General features: G+C 53.9%; 7 protein-coding genes across 7 annotated transcripts; 3 read left to right on the top strand and 4 right to left on the bottom strand.

Annotated features, from left to right (window-relative positions):
• Nucleotides 1–1,140: 1,140 nt before the first annotated feature.
• Nucleotides 1,141–2,279, bottom strand: ACRALDRAFT_1062659 (uncharacterized protein; the record flags this gene model as incomplete). The annotated part of the gene is made up of 5 exons (XM_071016645.1): nucleotides 2,176–2,279; nucleotides 2,034–2,093; nucleotides 1,886–1,968; nucleotides 1,677–1,828; nucleotides 1,141–1,604 (listed from the first exon to the last, which is right to left on the bottom strand). Coding segments are annotated over exons 1-5 (782 nt in total), but the record flags the coding sequence as incomplete, so codon positions are not given.
• Nucleotides 2,280–2,478: 199 nt separating this feature from the next.
• Nucleotides 2,479–4,234, bottom strand: ACRALDRAFT_1075742 (glycosyltransferase family 50 protein). The gene is made up of 3 exons (XM_071018426.1): nucleotides 3,310–4,234; nucleotides 2,960–3,230; nucleotides 2,479–2,890 (listed from the first exon to the last, which is right to left on the bottom strand). The coding sequence occupies exons 1-3, from the start codon at nucleotides 4,077–4,079 to the stop codon at nucleotides 2,594–2,596; spliced, it is 1,338 nt and encodes a 445-aa protein (XP_070876043.1). The 5' UTR covers nucleotides 4,080–4,234; the 3' UTR covers nucleotides 2,479–2,593.
• Nucleotides 4,235–4,405: 171 nt separating this feature from the next.
• Nucleotides 4,406–5,812, top strand: ACRALDRAFT_1075741 (uncharacterized protein). The gene is made up of 3 exons (XM_071018425.1): nucleotides 4,406–4,646; nucleotides 4,716–4,733; nucleotides 4,788–5,812. The coding sequence occupies exons 1-3, from the start codon at nucleotides 4,462–4,464 to the stop codon at nucleotides 5,395–5,397; spliced, it is 813 nt and encodes a 270-aa protein (XP_070876042.1). The 5' UTR covers nucleotides 4,406–4,461; the 3' UTR covers nucleotides 5,398–5,812.
• A 3,233-nt stretch (nucleotides 5,813–9,045) lies between these two features.
• Nucleotides 9,046–11,888, bottom strand: ACRALDRAFT_1075740 (uncharacterized protein). The gene is made up of 4 exons (XM_071018424.1): nucleotides 11,724–11,888; nucleotides 10,948–11,559; nucleotides 10,772–10,846; nucleotides 9,046–10,669 (listed from the first exon to the last, which is right to left on the bottom strand). The coding sequence occupies exons 1-4, from the start codon at nucleotides 11,755–11,757 to the stop codon at nucleotides 9,570–9,572; spliced, it is 1,821 nt and encodes a 606-aa protein (XP_070876041.1). The 5' UTR covers nucleotides 11,758–11,888; the 3' UTR covers nucleotides 9,046–9,569.
• Nucleotides 11,889–13,015: 1,127 nt separating this feature from the next.
• ACRALDRAFT_1081040 (uncharacterized protein) lies at nucleotides 13,016–15,080 on the top strand (the record flags this gene model as incomplete). The annotated part of the gene is made up of 6 exons (XM_071019100.1): nucleotides 13,016–13,225; nucleotides 13,333–13,460; nucleotides 13,525–13,624; nucleotides 13,709–13,766; nucleotides 13,964–14,142; nucleotides 14,276–15,080. The coding sequence occupies 6 exons, from the start codon at nucleotides 13,016–13,018 to the stop codon at nucleotides 14,834–14,836; spliced, it is 1,236 nt and encodes a 411-aa protein (XP_070876040.1). The 3' UTR covers nucleotides 14,837–15,080.
• A 430-nt stretch (nucleotides 15,081–15,510) lies between these two features.
• ACRALDRAFT_1062654 (uncharacterized protein) lies at nucleotides 15,511–16,748 on the top strand. Its single transcript, XM_071016644.1, has 2 exons — nucleotides 15,511–15,866; nucleotides 16,022–16,748. Exons 1-2 carry the CDS (start codon nucleotides 15,728–15,730, stop codon nucleotides 16,201–16,203), a joined length of 321 nt encoding a protein of 106 aa, XP_070876039.1. The 5' UTR covers nucleotides 15,511–15,727; the 3' UTR covers nucleotides 16,204–16,748.
• ACRALDRAFT_1093023 (uncharacterized protein) lies at nucleotides 15,511–17,729 on the bottom strand (the record flags this gene model as incomplete). The annotated part of the gene is made up of 11 exons (XM_071019650.1): nucleotides 15,511–16,303; nucleotides 16,368–16,503; nucleotides 16,545–16,670; nucleotides 16,728–16,783; nucleotides 16,837–16,905; nucleotides 16,967–17,046; nucleotides 17,112–17,197; nucleotides 17,231–17,264; nucleotides 17,298–17,432; nucleotides 17,478–17,487; nucleotides 17,526–17,729. 11 exons carry the CDS (start codon nucleotides 17,727–17,729, stop codon nucleotides 16,247–16,249), a joined length of 993 nt encoding a protein of 330 aa, XP_070876038.1. The 3' UTR covers nucleotides 15,511–16,246.
• Nucleotides 17,730–17,731: the final 2 nt, after the last annotated feature.

Here is a 17,731-nt window from a genome sequence, read left to right as displayed (position 1 = left end):
GCCGTCCCGTTGTGGCCCCCCGCTGCCGGAACCGCTTAAAGTTCTTGCGTCCGTTCCACTGCGGATCCCACCGCCCCTCCGCGATATCCCGGTCGCGTGAGCGCTGGCCGGCGCCAGCTTCTGTGGGCCGCCGGACCTTGATTTCCTCTACTATGTGGAGGCGGCGGATGGCGTTGAGGTCAATGTCCGACGGCAGCGTGGCGAGGTCTTCCTGCTCGGCCTTGGCTGCGGCTTCCAGCGCCTCGCGCTGCTTTCGCGCTTCTTCGAGCACGTCGAGCTCCTTTTTCGGCTTCTTCAACGGCGCTTTCGGCTCTTTCGGCCTGGCTTCAGCTTCCTGGTCGTCTGTGGGGAGGGGAGACGGCCGGCTAGGGACGGGGTCTTCGCCGGCTTCGATCCGGCGACGTTTCACCGCATCTGCTGTGGGGAACATGCCCCCGAGAACGTCATCGACGTTCCGCTTGCGAAGGGGTCTTGTGGTTGTCGCACCAGATTCGGGGACTTCCGCGGATGATGGTTCCGGCTCTTGTGAAACGAACAAGCCGTGAGTCTCCTCTTGGGTATTGGGCGGGTTTTCGGCCGGAACGTCTGGCGCGGTATTTTCTTTTTCGGCGTCGTCATCGTCTTCGTCCTCGTCTTGGCTCGCGAACCCAGCGAATCGGCGTGTCGGTGCTCTCCTAACCCGGCTGCGTCTTGGTACTGGTACCGACGAACCTGCGCTGCGATTCTGAGATGTTTCTTGCGGAGTACCAGGCTGATCGACTTCCATTGCCTCCCCGTCAGTTGCTGTGACTTGCTGTCCGGCTGGGGCGACGGGGGTATCCTGGGGAGTGGCAACTTCGAGTGGTCGCCGTAGGATGCTCGCATCCTTAATCAAGATGGCCTCGAGAAACTCCTTCTGCTCTATTGGCCGGTGGTCCAGACGCAACGAGACCTGGGTGAAGAAATCGGCGTACCAGTCCATGTGGTCGCCCTTGCTGGGCGTGTAGCGTACGACGACCACGCCCCGGCCCTCGCTTCCATCCTCGAACGAACCGAGCCCCTTCTCGCCTGCTTCTGTCTTGACAAATCGAATAAAGTCGTCTACGGGCGTCTCCCCTGGGCTGACCTCCATGAAGAGAGCCTTGCCCTTGCCGTTGGTGATGGGGGCCAGGAGGTTATCGAACTGTGTTCTGTCGTAGAATATAAAGGTGTAGCCCTCGAACACGTCTTGACGGCCGGCATCGGGGGCGTAGGCGTCTGTCGGTCTCTCCACAGGTTCGCCTCCGCGCGGAGGCAGATATTCAAGGGGGTTTGGCCAGTTTCCGTCAAAGTCTTGCTCCAAGGGAGACGGAGAAGAAGGCTCGCCGTCTCCCGGCCGTTGGGTAGCCTCAATGATGGCATCTACAAAGGCGTCCGTGACGATGCACCTGCCATTGATGAGAGCTTGGAGGCCTTTCGGGGTGTTGCGTTTCTTGGACACGACGTGGGTCGTATGGCGGATATTGTATTCGAGTGATATTTTGATGTCCAGCTGTTCGAGTGAGTCGCGCAACCGGCTAAAGGGGTCGGCTTGAAGCTCGCGGCTCGTGAAACTGAAAGCCAAGGCGACAGGATGCCATGATAGCCTTGGGGCGTGTCAGCGCGGGCCGTTCGATGGGCGCAGCGGAGCAAATGGCAAAGACGATGGTCCAATGTACCTGAATATGTCTGGACACGATCCCAGTTTGATCTCGGCGCTTGGTTGTGTGAGGGTATACGTTTCGCCTTTGAACTTTTTCCCGTTCACGGTGGTCCCGGTTTTGGTCGACAGGTCTTCGATGGTGACGTCGGATCGTGTCGATAGGTCTTGCTGCCCAATCTATCAGCCGGAACCACATAAAAGAGAAAGATACCTGTGAAGACGTACACTGTTCCCTTGCGGCACACTATCAACGCGAATCGTCATGTGCTTCCGCGAGATGGTCTTGTGGGAGATGACATGTTGGCCGGCTGGCAAATAGTTAGTCTGGCTCCGGGACGTTGCGGATTGAGGTGCATGGGAAGGCTCTGCGTACGTTCCGAGGTAGTTCGTCCGAAGAGGTAGAGCTGGCCAGGCCGGAGCCATAGCCGCCGGCCTATGTTGTTGGACGACGCGTTAGCATGTTCGAGGAGGAAGATGAACGTTGATAATAGCTGTACGAAGTATGAATGACGCACCTCCAAAGACATCGCCTTCTTGCTCCAGCAACCACATCTACCCAAGACGTCTTTCGGAGCAAAACGACAAATGGCCAAAATTGTAGCGTGGTTAGGGGCGTTATGACGGCATTCGGTTTGCGATGGAATGATGGTACAGATGCTCCAGGCGAGTTGTGTAACTGGAGATAATATGTGGGGTTGTCAAGGCGTCGCGATAACATTGACGCGTGTTCACGTGACTAGAATCGGCATGACCCAAGCTCAACAGTCCAAGAGCGAAATTATGAAAAAAGACTTGAGAGTTACATCGTAGAAGACATGGAAACGAAACGAAAATTATATTTCGATTTGTACCTAAGATATGGCTCTTATTACCTATAAGCCTTAGTCTTCAGATGCAACATCTCCATAGGCACGCCGCACGACGGTCGCCCTCCTAGCTCTTCGCTGCCTTTTTCTGCGAAGAAGGTCCGCCACCAGCACCGATACTGGCACCGTCGGTAATGATGATACCTAGTATCCAGCAGTTGACGAGGAAAAACCCAACGTTGGAGGCCCATAACCCTGGAAAGAAGGTGTTGCCGCCCATGAACTCGAGCTGAAATCCCTGCTGCAGCCACGCCCCCTGGGATGCAACCCAGAGGACCAATGCAGATACGCCCAGCTTTGGGCTGCTAAGGAACGACGAGTTTGGAAGATACAGGGGGAGGAAGATCATGTACCAGAGGAAATACTGAATGGTTTGTCAGTTGGCAAAAGGCAAAAGGGACAGGAGGCAAAGAGGGACTGGAAACTAGCATACCTGGCTGGTGCAAACCTTGTTGAAAGTGACAAATGCAAACGTTTGGGCCATCATGGAGGTAGCGAGGTCTTTCTTGGCGAGGACGAGGGGGATGAGAACCGTGGAAAGGAGGATCTGCGGAAGAAACGCCACCGACTCGGTCTGAAACGAGGACGTAGAGGGCACTGCCGAGGTGAGATAAAGCAAGATGTTGTAAACGCTGAAATTATGCCGGTGGTCGATCCTGGTGACGTGGTGGAAGAACGTATGAACCAGGAAGGGCGTGCCGTATCTGTAAACAGGGTCAGTATCAACATGACCGAGAAGAAAAGACGGGGAGAGGGTGAGTTCGAGGGGTTGTTCTGTCATACATGGTATACATGAGAACATTAAGGCCCATGAAAGTAATCAAACTGATCAGGGCCAACTTGATCCGCTCGGGGCTCAGAAACCCACAAACATGGTCGAGGAAGGACGGGGTTGGTGGCGGCGGCCGTTTCGACAAAGCCCTGGCCGGCGGTTTCGTACGACCGATGCTCTCATCGTCCATCCACCATACGATGGCCGGAGCGTAGATGAAAGGGTAAATCTTAAAATGAACGCCAAATCCAAGCAAAACACCGGCCAGAGCCACACGGCGTTCGAGGACAGCCCACAACAGCGCCGTGACAAGGACGCCCAACAAGCCCTCGGAGCTGCCGCGGGTGCTGATGGTGGCGACCATGGGGTTAAGGAGCCAGATGCTGGCGAAGCGGAGGGCGCGGGGCGAGTCCATGCCGGCGTGGCGCCGCAGGATGCGGATGAGGAACCAGCCTGCCAGCAGGTCGGCGGCGGCGAAGACGACCTTGCCGAGGGCGAACCAGAGCCAGGCCGGGCGGAGGGTCTCGCTCCAGGCGGTGGGGAGGAGGAGCCATGCCAGGAGAGGGGTGTAGCGGTACGTCTCGCGGTCGTAGGGCGAGGCGCCGCGGTGGGTGAAGCGGGCGGCGTCGGTGAAGACGAGGTAGTCGATGTCGGTGTACTTGAACGGGGAATTGGCGTCCTGCCACAGGCCGTAGAGGAGGAAGATGGCGCGGAGGAGGGCCGAGACGGTAAACAGGGGGCCGGGCCTGAAGAGACGAGAGAGCAGGGGGGATGTCGCCATGGTGAGAAAGGGCCGACCAAGGGATTGAGGTGAGAGATGGGAGGTGGCCGACTGTGATTCGTGTGGGGGTTACTGATCTGGTCGTGAAGACATTCTTCGATGAGATGGTCGAGTTGAGAACCCTCTCTGCAAGCCTGGGAATTCAATCTGTCCTTGAGAAAGGTGATGTCGTGGTGAAGCTGATATCAGTTCTGTTTCTCGCTAAAGGTTCAGGGGATTCAGCTGCTGACTAAGAAAGCAGGCTGAGGCGGCGCAGGTACTTCCAAGTTACGGCAGGCGCGCAATGTTGTGATGTACCGTACTGTACGAAAAGTACGTACACATGACAGTGATGTTTGCATCTTGACTTCATCACTCACACATCAACACACATGACCTGATCATGTCCAAACGAGATCGCGACGGAAACATGCGCCCCAAGGACAGCGGCAAGGCGGCGCCGGCTGTAGCCCAGTCGCGCTTTGGGCCGATGTTCTCTCAATTCCGCGATGAGCTAGACGAGCACCACGACCGGCGAGAGCGCATCATCAAGGCCTCAAGGGACGTCACCGCCCTGAGCAAGAAGATGTGAGGAATGAGAATATCTTATTTCGTTTTTTCATGGCAAATAACGTTTTCAGCTGACATGAACCATAGAATCTTCTCCTGTCAGAGGTATTTGTTGCCTTTCACCTGACATTGGGCTCGCTAACGTGTTTGTCGCAAAAGAGTAAACAAGCTCGGCCCCCTCCCCCAGCGCACCCAGGAGGACATTGACAGCCGCATGGCCGAGATCAAGACCCATCTCACGTCCATCGAAGCCGACCTCGCCTCCCTCAACCGCTACCGGTACGCCTATTCCCTCCGCTGCCTAGAGGAGCTTGTCGAGGCCCTCGTCTTCGCCCACTACCTCCGCACCCAGACGCTCCTCAGCCCGGAAGCCGTGGAAGCCGCCGTCCCGGCCTCCATCGCCCTGACCGAGTACGACTACATGTACGGCGTCTTTGACCTGTTTGGCGAGATGATGCGCTTCGCCACCGTTACCGCCGCACAGACCGGTCGTCTTGTCGGCGGCGACGTGGGTGGCGACGGCGCGGGCCAGGACGAGGGTGGTGGCAGGCGGAGACACATTCTCACCGACTTTCACGAGCTCAGTACCGCGTTCGAACTCTTGCCCGAGATTCACGACCGTACGTTCCGGTTCAAGATGGAGGCGATGCGCACTTCGGTGCGCAAGGTTGAGAAGCTGGGGTATGGGATTGCCATCCGCGGCTCCGAGAGGCCCAAGGGCTGGTTGCCAGATTTCAAGGATGACCATGAGCCCGGTGGTGATGAGTGAGTGAGAAAAGGGCCATGAGCGTCAGATGTCAGAGTCTGGGGTCTTTGAGGTTCAATTCATGGAATGCTGGGAATGTTTACCTCTCCTGCTGGGATCACTGAAGCACATGTACCAATGTTTGTCTTTCGGATTGTCCTGTCACAGGAGTGAGAGCAGCAAACTCCCAAGGAGTACAATCAGTTTCCCTGGCTCTGAGGTCTACTGTTTTCATTGCGATGCTATTGCGGCATGTTGACCCAGGTTGCGCTAGAGGCAAATGAACGCATACAACCAAACATATCGTCCTGAGACTCCCGAGATGTGTATATATATCGGTGAAATCCTGCCATCATCCTCACTTTCCCCTGGCACAACATCCCAGCGTGCCCTTATGATCTATATACTATCTATATTAAGCTAAGATGCAAGTCTAAACCCTGCGAAACTCTTATAACTCCGTGTATGGACATGGAATTCAGCGCTTCACTTAGACACACAAAAATATTTAAACTAATATACCTGAATCATCAATGCGGCCAGTGCCGCCAGTGCCGACAATATCGCCAATGCCGCCAATGATGGTGATGCTGCCAGTGCCAACAGCCCAAGGTCGCAATGCCACCAAGTATACCGGGAGTCCCTCTGGACATCTGGTAGAGAGCCACACGCCGGCCTATTACCCGCCAACTCACAAATTCTCCGCCAGATTCATTGCCCCTGAGCCTAAATCTATAGAGCTTAATGGGAAGGTCAGTGATCACTTGGCCCCTAGCGTAAGTAGTTCCCCCATCATCAACCAACAGATCTACCAGTGTACAAGACGTTAATCACAAGCTGCTCAGGGACATCACCGAACGTATACCTTCAGCTATACTAAGTCTGTCTTATTTGTTGGTTTATAGAGCGCTGGCTTAATCATATTATGCATGTAAGTGGCTTCCCCCTGAAGCCAGAAGGCAGGCAGAAGCCGACCAACGGTTGCCAATCGATACACTGGGTCAATCCGTCAGTTCAAACGTTGCCTTGACGTCGTGGAGAACGGCGCGATTCCAACCAACGTATGATGGTCGGAATGGAAAACAGGAGGCTGACGCGTGGGATAGAATATTATATCCGACAACACCACACCACCAGTCCACCAAGCTACTAACAACTTGTGGGTGGCATGGCCTCGTATGAATAACAGTAGGGCGTAGAATGAACAGCATGCTGACTTTTTCGAGTGCTTCAGTACCAAGGCGCCCAACGAGACCACGATCCCTCACGGAATCGAACACCGCTGACGGCGCTTCCTTTGATCGAGCGTGTCTTGGGTTCATATCGAGAGAGTGCCCCGGCCGAGTTTTCTCGTATACTAGGAACCTTATCCCCTAAATCTGATCCACAGGTAAAGCTCGACCGTCGACGGAGAGCATGGTTAGAAACAAGAACAACATAGTAGAAAACAATAACCAGTAGAGTCCAGAACGACAGGCGAGACTCGGGACATACAGATTACAGTGTCCGGTCAGAAAACCTACCACGGCCAGATATCACTCTACACTATGGAGTGAGTACAGTATTCAGCTTACTATCTTCCCTCACATTCGGATGCCTATCTGAGGTTTGAAGTCTCGGGCTTCCCTCTCTTCTTTCACTCCCTCTTCTCTCTTATCTCTCTTTTATCTCCCGCTTTACACGCTACCAGAGAGCTTCTTATTCCTATTCAGGCCAAAGGGCCAAAACCACCTCTCTCCAATATACTATAGACGATATGCCTTCTTCCCTAGACTCTTCTCATCTCCTTATTTAGATTTCACCAACGTTCGGTCAGAATATTGTACGCTACCTACCAATAGATGTAATATCTCTGTTCTTCCTGTCGAGAGAGCCAAGGCAGCTCTTAAGCTCACCCGAGTTCTCTTAGACCCGATTGCAACGGGCCTCCTTGGACCTTAGCGCCGGGCACGATGCGGCTGTCCAGATCCTCAAGGCTCGAGTTCCTGAGGGCGAGCATAAATATTATTAAAAAGATATATATGGCGGCACACCGTATGCAGAGCCTAGTCAATAGACGGTATTTCACTTTAAGCGGGCACCATGGACATGTCGGACACGCAGCACGGTAAGCGGATCGTGCAGATATTAACACAACACAACTGTCTGAATAACAGATGTAACGTTCACAGTGCGCTCCTCCTGTTTACTCTACGTCCTTCCCTGCTTCGTGTATTGTGACTCAAACTCTCCAGTTCACTAGTCAAATTACCAAGTCCATTCTCCGTTTAGCTGGAACGCGATCTCGCGAAAGTCTTACAGGAGCGAGCATCGGTCTGGGAGCCGATGAGTATCAGCTAGTTGGGAGTGGCATGGGAGCTCGGCGCAACACCTGCACCATTCCTCCTACTCCATTTACTCAGTCGCAAGGGGCTATCAAGCAGCATCATGGCCGAAAAATCGATTCAAACAAACAATACTCTAGAGCTAACATCACTACAGCGAGCCATGGCCGCCACTGAGAAATTGAGAATCAGAGATAACATGCTCCGATATTATATCAACATTTACATCACTTGGACCCGTTCTATCCAACTGAAGCCCTGAAGATACCCAAAAGAAAGAATAGACTCTATCCGGTTTTACGTGGACGAAAGAAACCATGGTTATACTCGCAGCAGAGTTTGTCTGAGCAATTATCAACACGATCCCACGCTGCCTGGAAATTTCAAATATCCCGCCGCTTCATCCATAGTGAGGACCACTTTTGGCCTCAAAGCCAAGTTCACGTAGCATCTCAACTGATGGCCCAATCTCCCGGATATACGGCAGACTACGGATACTGCCTAGACCACCACCAGTATATAGAGCCAACATGAGCAGCGCAATATATCCTCCACGTACCGCCAACCCAGGCAACGTATCCAACAGGCTGCGGTGATCTCGGACGCGCCTGGACAAGCAGCAGAACACAATATACAACATATAGAAGGACAGTCTCTAAGCCATGCTACAGACGGCCTTAGACAAGGCCTTTGCAAGTGACTATGATTAAGCCGGCGAGGTGGATAGCAATCGCGGACTGTGAACAGGTTTGAGACAGAAAGAAAAATTTCCAAATTCCAACTTCCACGCGCAAAGAGAAAACAGCGAGACATGCAAACTTGGGGCAAATAAGGACTCAGAGTCGTAAATCAGATCCAGGTCTCAGATTTGGTGAGCCTTGCACCGTGGCTCGGTTGTTTAACTGCCTGTATTTATCAGTAGAGCACGCCATGGGAAGTAGTTCCCTGTACGCAAGTAGAGCAAAGTAAAGCAAAGCGGCAAGACCTTACACTCTACTCTACGCCCAGTCCTCTCTTCGGTCATCTCATGTAAAAGCCGACCCCAACCCATGACTGGGAATCTAGAAGAGGAGAAACAAGAAGTCAAGTAGTGGGTTGAGCTGGAAGCTTCCTTGGACGAAATGACCAAGCCGGTTTCAGCAAAGTAATAAGGGAGAAGAGGGGACTAGAATTCTTAACCAGAGACTATAAGGTTGCTATTAAAAAAGGAAACGTTATTGGAAGGCGGGAAGAGAACCCAGAAAGAGTTACGAAAGAGCTGTTGGACTGGAAGACTTTGTAGTGAAAAAGGGGTAATCAGGGGGAAAAGGGGTTAATATTGGCTCCACATATACGGACTATGGTTCAATAAAGTCAACAGTCCCGCCAGCTGCGGTTTCTTTTCCTTCTTCGTTTTCTTTTCTCTTTTTCTCATGGGTTTTCGCCAGCCTTACAACCCGGACGAACGGAGCAAAACGGTTTGGGACTGCGGAGCATAGTGGAGCGGACAAGTGGGAATAGCGTCGATTTCGCTGCTCGCCAACTCCATTCGCTGCCCGTTCCGCATTACATTAAACTCAACGAACTTCAATGAAACCATGACCCTTGGAACTGTAGTACAATGCGGCCCGAGCCTTGTATCGACTTCTGCCAAGAACCGCATCCGCCGACGCTAGAGAAGATCATGAACGAAGACTAAGGAGTCAGGACACCTTGCTTTCCTGACTTTGATACAGAATCATTGTGAGAACAGGAAATGCTAGTTCCAGTTCGGGGCGCAGAAACCAAGGGGCCGGCAATGTGACATCCATCATTCATCAAATCATCGCCGAGCTTCACGCTCATCACACGGTCCGCACCGTTCCACTCCACGCCATGCAAAGACACCAGACGTCAGCTCACTTCCTTGCCTCCTCCATACTTGCGCTCCCACTCGCTATTCACATCCTTATAGTCCCGGGGACCGTACGGGCTCCAAATCTCCGACCACGACCCGCCCTTCCGGTGCATCGGCAGCCCAAGATCGCTCAGAAGAAGATCGAGGTACGGGACAGCGTCGAAGATGAAATTGGGCGTCCTCTCCCCCCAGTCGACGGGGTAGCGCCACTTGCCGAACCGGTTATGCAACACCGCCTCGTACCGCAGCTTCGCCATGGCCGCCTCGTCGCCCACCGAAGCCGAAGGGTCCCGCGCGAGACGCCCGGTAAAGTACGCGCTGACCCAGAGACCCTGCAGGTGCGCCGTGATGACGTTGCTGAGGTTGCTCACCATGCCGACGAACGCAATGTCGCGGGTCTTGAGGAGCCGCTCCGACGCGGGGACGATGAAGTGGTACAGCATCCAGGGCGTGAGGGGCTTGTAGGGCGTCACTTCTTCGTTGGGCGCCGCGCTGATGCCCTTCTGGTCCGTCATGGGCACGTAGTTCTTGTTCCACACCGGCTGGTCCTTCAGCCGCGGGAAGAACCGCTTGATGTCCTCGTCTGCCTGGTCGATCAGGCACTGCTGGTTCGCCAGGTCCTCGGCCGGTGCGGCGGACGACGCGTCAGGGGCGTGGGGGACGCCCATCTCCTTGTCGATGCCCTCGGGGAGGAACTTGATGGGCGGGACGTGCTTCCAGCCCGTATGCGCCAGGAGCGCGTCCGACTCGAGCGCAGTGCCGTCGGCGAGGTGGACTTTGCCCGGGCTCAGGTGGTCAAGGTCGGCAATGTACACGTTTACGTTGTCACCCTTGACGAGCTCCCAGAAATCGGTCTCGTAGTTTAAGATGCTGAAGCTGGCCCCCACGAACATGGCGTTGAGCCAGGGCTTGAGCTTGGCCGTTTTCGGATGCGCATCCAGGTTGTTCAGGGACATGACGTCGCCGCCTAGGATGGACCAGAATGAATCCACGATGAAGCGACCGACGGCGGAGCCGTGCAGAAAGCGGCGAGCGCCCGTGTATCCGCCGGCCTGGCCCCATATACATGGGCTGAACCATGTGAGGAAACGGATGTCTATTCGCGGTTTGACAGTCAGTAAGTGCGCAGCCCGGAGAACGGCAAGCGGGTCGAAAAGAGGGAGCCCTCAGAAAATTCGCGCGGAACGAGTCAACATACTGGCAAGTTGCTCAATCCACTTCTTGAGTGGTGTGACGTAGGATGGTGAGATCCAACATGGTCCATGGCCGGATGCTACATGTCGTGTCATGCGTTATGTCAGCGTTGCGATGGTTCATGAGGACAAGATCTTTCCTTATTAGCTGCGACTCTCCCGAGTCTCGCAGAAAACGCACCTCGAATTACCCAATTCACCTTGACACCAGCTCTCGCATAGGCATAGACTGCATCGAAGGCGAGCTTGGTGCCTCCAAACACCGTCACCGTGTTGCCTGGTTTTATCGTGTCCTTGTTCTGCCGGAAGTGCTTCCCGTGGAAGATCTTACCGCCGAACGTCTCTTGTCCCTCAAAGTGCGGGAGGAACGCCTCGGACGTTAGGCCGGTGGCCACAATGAGCCGGCGGGCAAACACCTTGGTCTCCTCGGCGGGGTCCCCAGACACCACCGTCAGTATCCACCCGCCCTCGGCCGTCTCCTGGTGTTCGGCTACCGTGACTTTGGAGTTCAGCCGGATAAGGTCGGCGATGCCAAACTCGGCCGCGTAGGCCTTGAGGTATTTGTTGATGGTCTGCCCCGGTAGGTACTGGCCTGGCTTGATGTCGAAGGTCTCGGGGTCCATGGGGAAGTCCGGGAACTCGTAGGTGCCGAGGAGGTTGTTGCTCTTGACGTCTGGGTAGATGCGGTGCGTGGCCCATGTGCCACCCAGTTCGGCTTCAGACTCGAAGACAACCAGGGACTCGTCCGGATTGGTGCAGTGATACTGCTTGGCCGCGCCCAGACCGTACCATCCTGACGAGAATTTGTCATTAGTCGCTCTGATGTGGTTGTTTGTTCGATGGAAATAGTTGGTGGGGGTCTTTGTTATAACAATGCTAGGTCTCTCCACGAACAAGAGGCGACCGGACGAGATGCAAAGCGGATAGACACAGGCTGACCAGGTTTCACAAACTCACCTGCTCCAACGACAACGCAATCGAATCGCTCCATGGTCCAAAGGCTTCCCAGGGACTCTGGCCCGTCCTATCTTTCGTACGAATCCTCTTGGATCTCACTTTGAGAGTGTCTGGCGGGGTGAAATCATAGAAACCACTGAATCAGTGATCACCCCTTTTTCCTCGACGTGGGAAAGGGAAGAATAAAGGAGAAGCGCGAGAAAGGCATTTGCCCCGATAATGGCTCCATGCGACCAACAGATCGAGTATGCACGTTGTACGTGCGTCTAGTATCTCGGGGGAACGCCCCCCTGCCACCAATCTCGGCCAAGTTTCATCTTCTTCTTCCGTTGGACTCTTGCGAGGGGCCCTCAAAGTGTCCGTCTTCTGGTCATCAAGCGCCAACAGACCAATACACCTTCCGAACTGTCGGATCGCACCCATATTCGGTGGTTCGGCAGAGGCCCTGGCAAGGGGTTCACTGTTAGTCTAAGGGGCTTGCAGGGCAGAGTCACACTGTAGACAGGGGTAATCTTCTCAAGTTCCTCCTGCAGCTTATCTTCAGCGTTGGTGCGAGTCTGACAAAATGGCGCATGCCCCTGTCAATGTTGAATCGTTGATCGCAAGTTGCCGGGCGATTTTCGTTGATGTCTGACCGATTATGCATGCCAGCGGCGGCGGCGTCTCTCTTTTGTCATGTTGCACTGCAGCATTAGTGCAGCTGTTGGTCGCAATTGACAAGGGGGACCACCCTTTATGAGATAGGGATCCGTGTTCCCCGACTTGGCAGCGGAGGACTCGGGGGCGGATCCTTGGGTATAATTGAGGTTGTGTACCCAATATTTCCGAGTCCTCCTCGCCGCATATTGTCCGAGGACCGCAACAATCCTTTGTTTGTGTCCGGACGAAACCATCTGGGTTCTGGCCACTCCCAATGTCGATCTCGGCAGATTTGTTTTGACAGGTGGACAATTGCCGTGAAAATGTTGATAAGGGGAACGTCCATAATCTTGCCGCCGTTTCGGAGAGAGACGCACTCACTTGGTCTAGTCTCTCTTTCAGCTCGTGCTCTCTCGCGTCTTACTGCTGTGGACCTCGGGGCCCAAGACTGAAGACGCAGCTCTGATTAGTTTCGAATTTCCAAACGACGTTCTTTTCCTTCTCTTCCCTCTCCCTTCCCTCCTCTCCTTGCTTTTTCGCTTCGACTTTCTTGACACCGGGCCATTGCCTCGGGCTTTCAATTATAATGATTGGTGACTTACTTCCAAGACATTGAGAAACTGCACTTCTGCTGGCCCGGTTTTCGTGCTATCATGTCGTCCTCTTCTTTGCCGGCAGGGGACCCTGTCGCCGAGGCTGCAGCTGCGGCTGCGGCTGAAAAGGCGGCCCAGGAATTCTACCGGGAAGTCTGGATACTTCTCGGTGTGGCGTTCTTGGTTATAGTGCTGAGAACATACGCCCGGTATAGGGCTGTTGGATTCAGAAACTTCCAGCCGGATGACTATCTGGTGTGGCTTGCATTGGTCTGTGGTGACTCTCGACACCTTTTGTCTTGCCTAAACACCAATCCCAAGGCACTGATTCGCAGCTGTTGAGAACATGTTCAGGTTAATATGTTGTGGCGATGCAGACATTTTACGGCATTGAGAGTGGCCTCGCCTATTCCGTCGGTGCGTGGGCCAAGGGCTTGGCCAACAACGGCATGACGGACGAGGAACGGGCGGCTTTGTCGCCCGACGACCCTGAGTACCAGCTGAGGTGAGTGTCTTGTATTGACTTCCTGCGAGAGGAAGCACGAGCAGAATATCTAATGGCTGTTCAGGGTGATGGGCTCCATCATTCAGCTCTGCGGATGGTCATCTTACGCCATGGTGCTTTGGAGTCTCAAGTCTGCGCTGTTAGTGCTGTATATGCGACTGACGGTACGTTCGTATTAGCGGCCCTGAGAGACACGGAAGACCCTGGACAGGCTGAGAAGTCTGATGCTGACGAAACTGACTCTTCAGAACGGCCTCGCACGCAGCTACCTCATCCGCATATACATCGGCTTCGGAGTCGTCGTGAGTACGTGGATCATCGTCACGCTGAACCTTTTCCTTGCCTGTCGTCCTTTCCGCGGGATGTGGCAGATCCACCCAGACCCAGGAAGTACGTTGACCCTGACAATCTTTGATCCGCAAGACAATGCTTGGTTCAAGTGCTCACCACGGCTCTTTGGAGCTGCATTGCAGACGTCTGCCAACCTGCCGTATCGAATCAAGTTGTCTGGGGCTACTACATATTCAACGTCTTGACCGACTTGTACCTTCTCTCGATTCCCCTGCCCCTGCTCTGGGGAACGAGACTCAAGCCGTATAAAAAAGTGGGCATGATCATCCTGTTCGGCGGCGGCATTTTCGTCATTGTCTGTGCCACTCTGCGCTGCGTCTATATCGTCACCGTAAGTGTTTCGCAGCCAAATATCCCCAATGACGAACATGGGACCAAGTTTATTGGACCTGTATCCATGATTCCAGTGAGAAGGCGTTGGAGTGGGAGCAAGCCCTGCTGACGTGTTGTGGTAATCGCTTCAGGATCCCATTAACGGCGCCCAACTAGCGGGTTCCTGGGCTGTCCGCGAAACCTTCGTCGCCGTCGTCACCACAAACCTACCGGTCATATTCCCGCTGGTCAAGGGCTGGGTGACGCCCATGATCGGACCGCTGGTGAGCTCGGTGCGCTCAACCAAGAAACTTACCGACGGGACACCGAACGAGCTCCGCACCTTTGGCGGCGGCGGCGGCTCGGGGCCTAGCTGGCGCGGTCGCGGACCTCGGACGGCGAACCCCATCACCAACTTTACATTCACCGAGAGCGAGGAGCGTATGGTGGGGGATGCGAGGACGCAGGACGCCAATGCATGGACCCACGACGCACACGGAGACGCCGACACGTCCGGGTTGCGTAGCATCCAAAAGTCGGTCGAGGTGGCGGTCGTTCGAGAGCCGCGGACCAATGACGACGGCGAGTACGAGCCGCAACAACACCGACAGCACTCGAAGTTACCACAGAGGTCGCTTTCCCGAAGGCACCAGCATCAAAAGCAGCCTTGGGAGGGGGGAGAACACTCGGCCTTTGCCAGCGGGCCTGGGTGAGCGGACATGGTGGAGAGCGGAGCAGTGATGGGAGGCTGTGGAGAAAGAAAGAACAGGCACGAGAAAAAAAGAGGAAAGAGAAAAAAAGAAATATGGAGCCAGGACGGGAACTAAGCCCGAATAAGCTAACAGCTAAACAGCTCCCCATAACAGGTACAACGTTTCGCTTGGCGGAGCTAGTGTACGAATCCACTGTACCGTGACTCCACTGTAGCTTCCTTATCTTATCTTTCCAGGTAAAAATGGGGCTCAGGGTCTTGTTCGATGACGTAGCTAGAATTTCCTAATGGAAAACGGTATGGCTTGAACTGATAGTTCACCCTTATTCGTACACTAGATTGTACCTTGGCTACCTACCTAAGGTATAATATACAACGTATGTACCAGTAAAGGTACTTCGTAGTTTGGCTTCCTCGAGGTGGTCTGCTTGCAAATGATGCGCTGTGCCGATGGTCGCCATCTGATTCGACACCGAGAGTCCGAGACCATCCCCGAAACGTATCTGACGCATTGGAACGAGGGGAGTTGAAGCACCTGATCATCATCACCCGATCGACCCCATCCCATCCAAAGACTACTCAGTAAGTGTGTTCGTACTGCCGGCAAGATACTTAATGCCATCAGCTCCTCCGCCACATCCCCGCTTCTCTGCTTCTCTTTTCCCATCCATGATCCTTTACCATACGAAATACATCTATATGATACAAACATCACCAGCTTATCCCACCTTGGTCTAATCTATTTCTGCACAACAGCACGACCTCCCTAGAACCGACAGCCTGAACAATAGCACCCTTCATTTCAAAACTCTGATTCACACGCCAGTCAGGCCAACCGGAAAGAAATCATAGTAGTTACAAAGACGTACAGCACAAGCACAGGACGACAGCCATGGCCAGCGAATCCAATATTCCCCATGATAACGTCGACGAAGCGCCAATCTCACCCACCGACTCCAGCGCCCCGGCACGCAGGAACTCCATTGAGTATCATCTCCTCCACCGCCCAGCTCGAGAAGAGCTCATCCAAAGTGAGTTGTCGCGTCGCACAGACCTTGGTGTACCTGAGAAGACAGGGCAACGCCTAAAAAAAGAAAAGGAAAAAAAGGGGAAAGACGAATAGAACCATCATGATGCTCATATTGTCTAAATCACTAACAACTGTACGTACTTCACCGCCGTCTAGAGAATATTCTCCCGGAATCCGCAGCTGCACCATCTCTCCTAGCCCAGCAAAAGGACCTCGCCAAGCACATGCGTGCCGACTCCCTGAGCGACAAGATCTCCCATCGCCCACCTCCTGAGACTCTCCTCGAGAAGGGTGTTTTACACGAGGACCCGCGTAGTTTGGAAGAGAGCCATCAATAATCAGCTGTCTAGCGAACCACATAAGGGAAACCCGCCAGAAGATTCAGGAGAAAAACAGCAGGGCGATGGGCGGAGAATGTGTCCGAATATGCGACTGCTTCTAAATGGAACTGAACAACTGGCTGGATTGTATTTTGTATTCTGCTTCGAGGCGTGTCGATAACGATTGTCATGGGTTGCGTGTCCGACGATCTATTGAGCATGTAAGTCAGGATGCAGTACCGGAATGCAATGACTTTGTAGATTGAACGGTTGGTCGGTGGGCCCTGCTTGGAATATGATATTGGGGAAGTGTCTGGGCTTTTTTGCCTTCACCTTGGGTAAGTATATCAGTAGTTGACAATGATGTGATACGTATATCGCAAGGGAAACTGTGGGAACCCATCATCTGTCTGTGATGGTTCTGAGAAAATGGGTTCCGAATGCCGATGCACATGTCGACAGTCAACGCAGCGAGAAAGTCCCAACTACACGGCCGATTACCTTGCATTCGAGGGGTGGCCCGCCGGGATTAGGTAACTTACGTCGAGGGAATGGGAGCTTGCACAATCCAGTGGCTCGTTCCCTTGCTGTCGGTATCCTGGAGACTTGTGATACCCCGGCTTCCTACGGCCTTCCAGGGTTCTATTCTACGAAGGCATCGGCAATGACTGGCTTGCAATAAATGGGTCTCTGGCGAAGGGCTGGCGCTGAATCCCAATCCTATAGTGCATTGCAGCCAAACTGCAACGTGAAAGATAAAGGGGGCCCCGTTCCAGCACACTGGTGTCACCCCGATGGGGCCCGATCCATCACACTGATCAGTGATCACCCTCCCAGTCCCCCAAATTTCCTTCTCCGTCTCTATACAGTAGGTAACGCGCGTGGGTGGCTAAGAAACTACTCGTCCGTCATTAATGCTTACCCACTATACATGCAGTCGATCTTCAGGGTCCCAAACCTGCCGTGCATCCATACACCGCACGTCACATGGTTCTCCCGCCGCGCGCTGACACTGAAATGGGACGTTGCACCTGTATTTCGTGACTTGGCTCCGTAGTTGGAAGAGAGTGAATTTATGTCTTTTCCATTTCCGTCAGGCATTCAATGGTGACCGCCCGCGTATGCCAAGGCTTGCGTTCCCGTCTCGGCCCAATTCCCACTTCCCAGCTCGGTGGCACAACACGTCGGCGTGCCCGCATGGCCACACGACAAAACAGAAACATGGAGACAAGACAAATAAGTCAAATCTGTAAATGGAAAAACCACCTATAAAGCACAAAGTACACGTCAACGTCCATCAGGCTTGGACCAACGTCGACACAGGTCCTGTAGAACCCCACTCTGTTGTACAACGGCGTGCTGCGCCGTATTAGCTGGCGTTCTCTGGGACCTGCCCAGTTCCCAGGACGCCCAGCACCAAATGTTTCCCCAGCCTGTATAACCCAGTCCATGTTCCACGCTCCTGATGTAACACCAAAATCGAGTCGCGCCGTCAAACATATCGAGAAACAACCTTGACGCCAGAGCAGCAACAACACCGGCATAA

The sequence above is a fragment of the Sodiomyces alcalophilus genome, assembly GCF_042370955.1.
Source record: "Sodiomyces alcalophilus JCM 7366 unplaced genomic scaffold ACRALscaffold_3, whole genome shotgun sequence".
NCBI lineage: Eukaryota > Fungi > Ascomycota > Sordariomycetes > Glomerellales > Plectosphaerellaceae > Sodiomyces > Sodiomyces alcalophilus.
The sequence above is the reverse complement of the archived record's forward strand: the minus strand, read 5'-3'. Positions and strand labels throughout refer to the sequence as shown.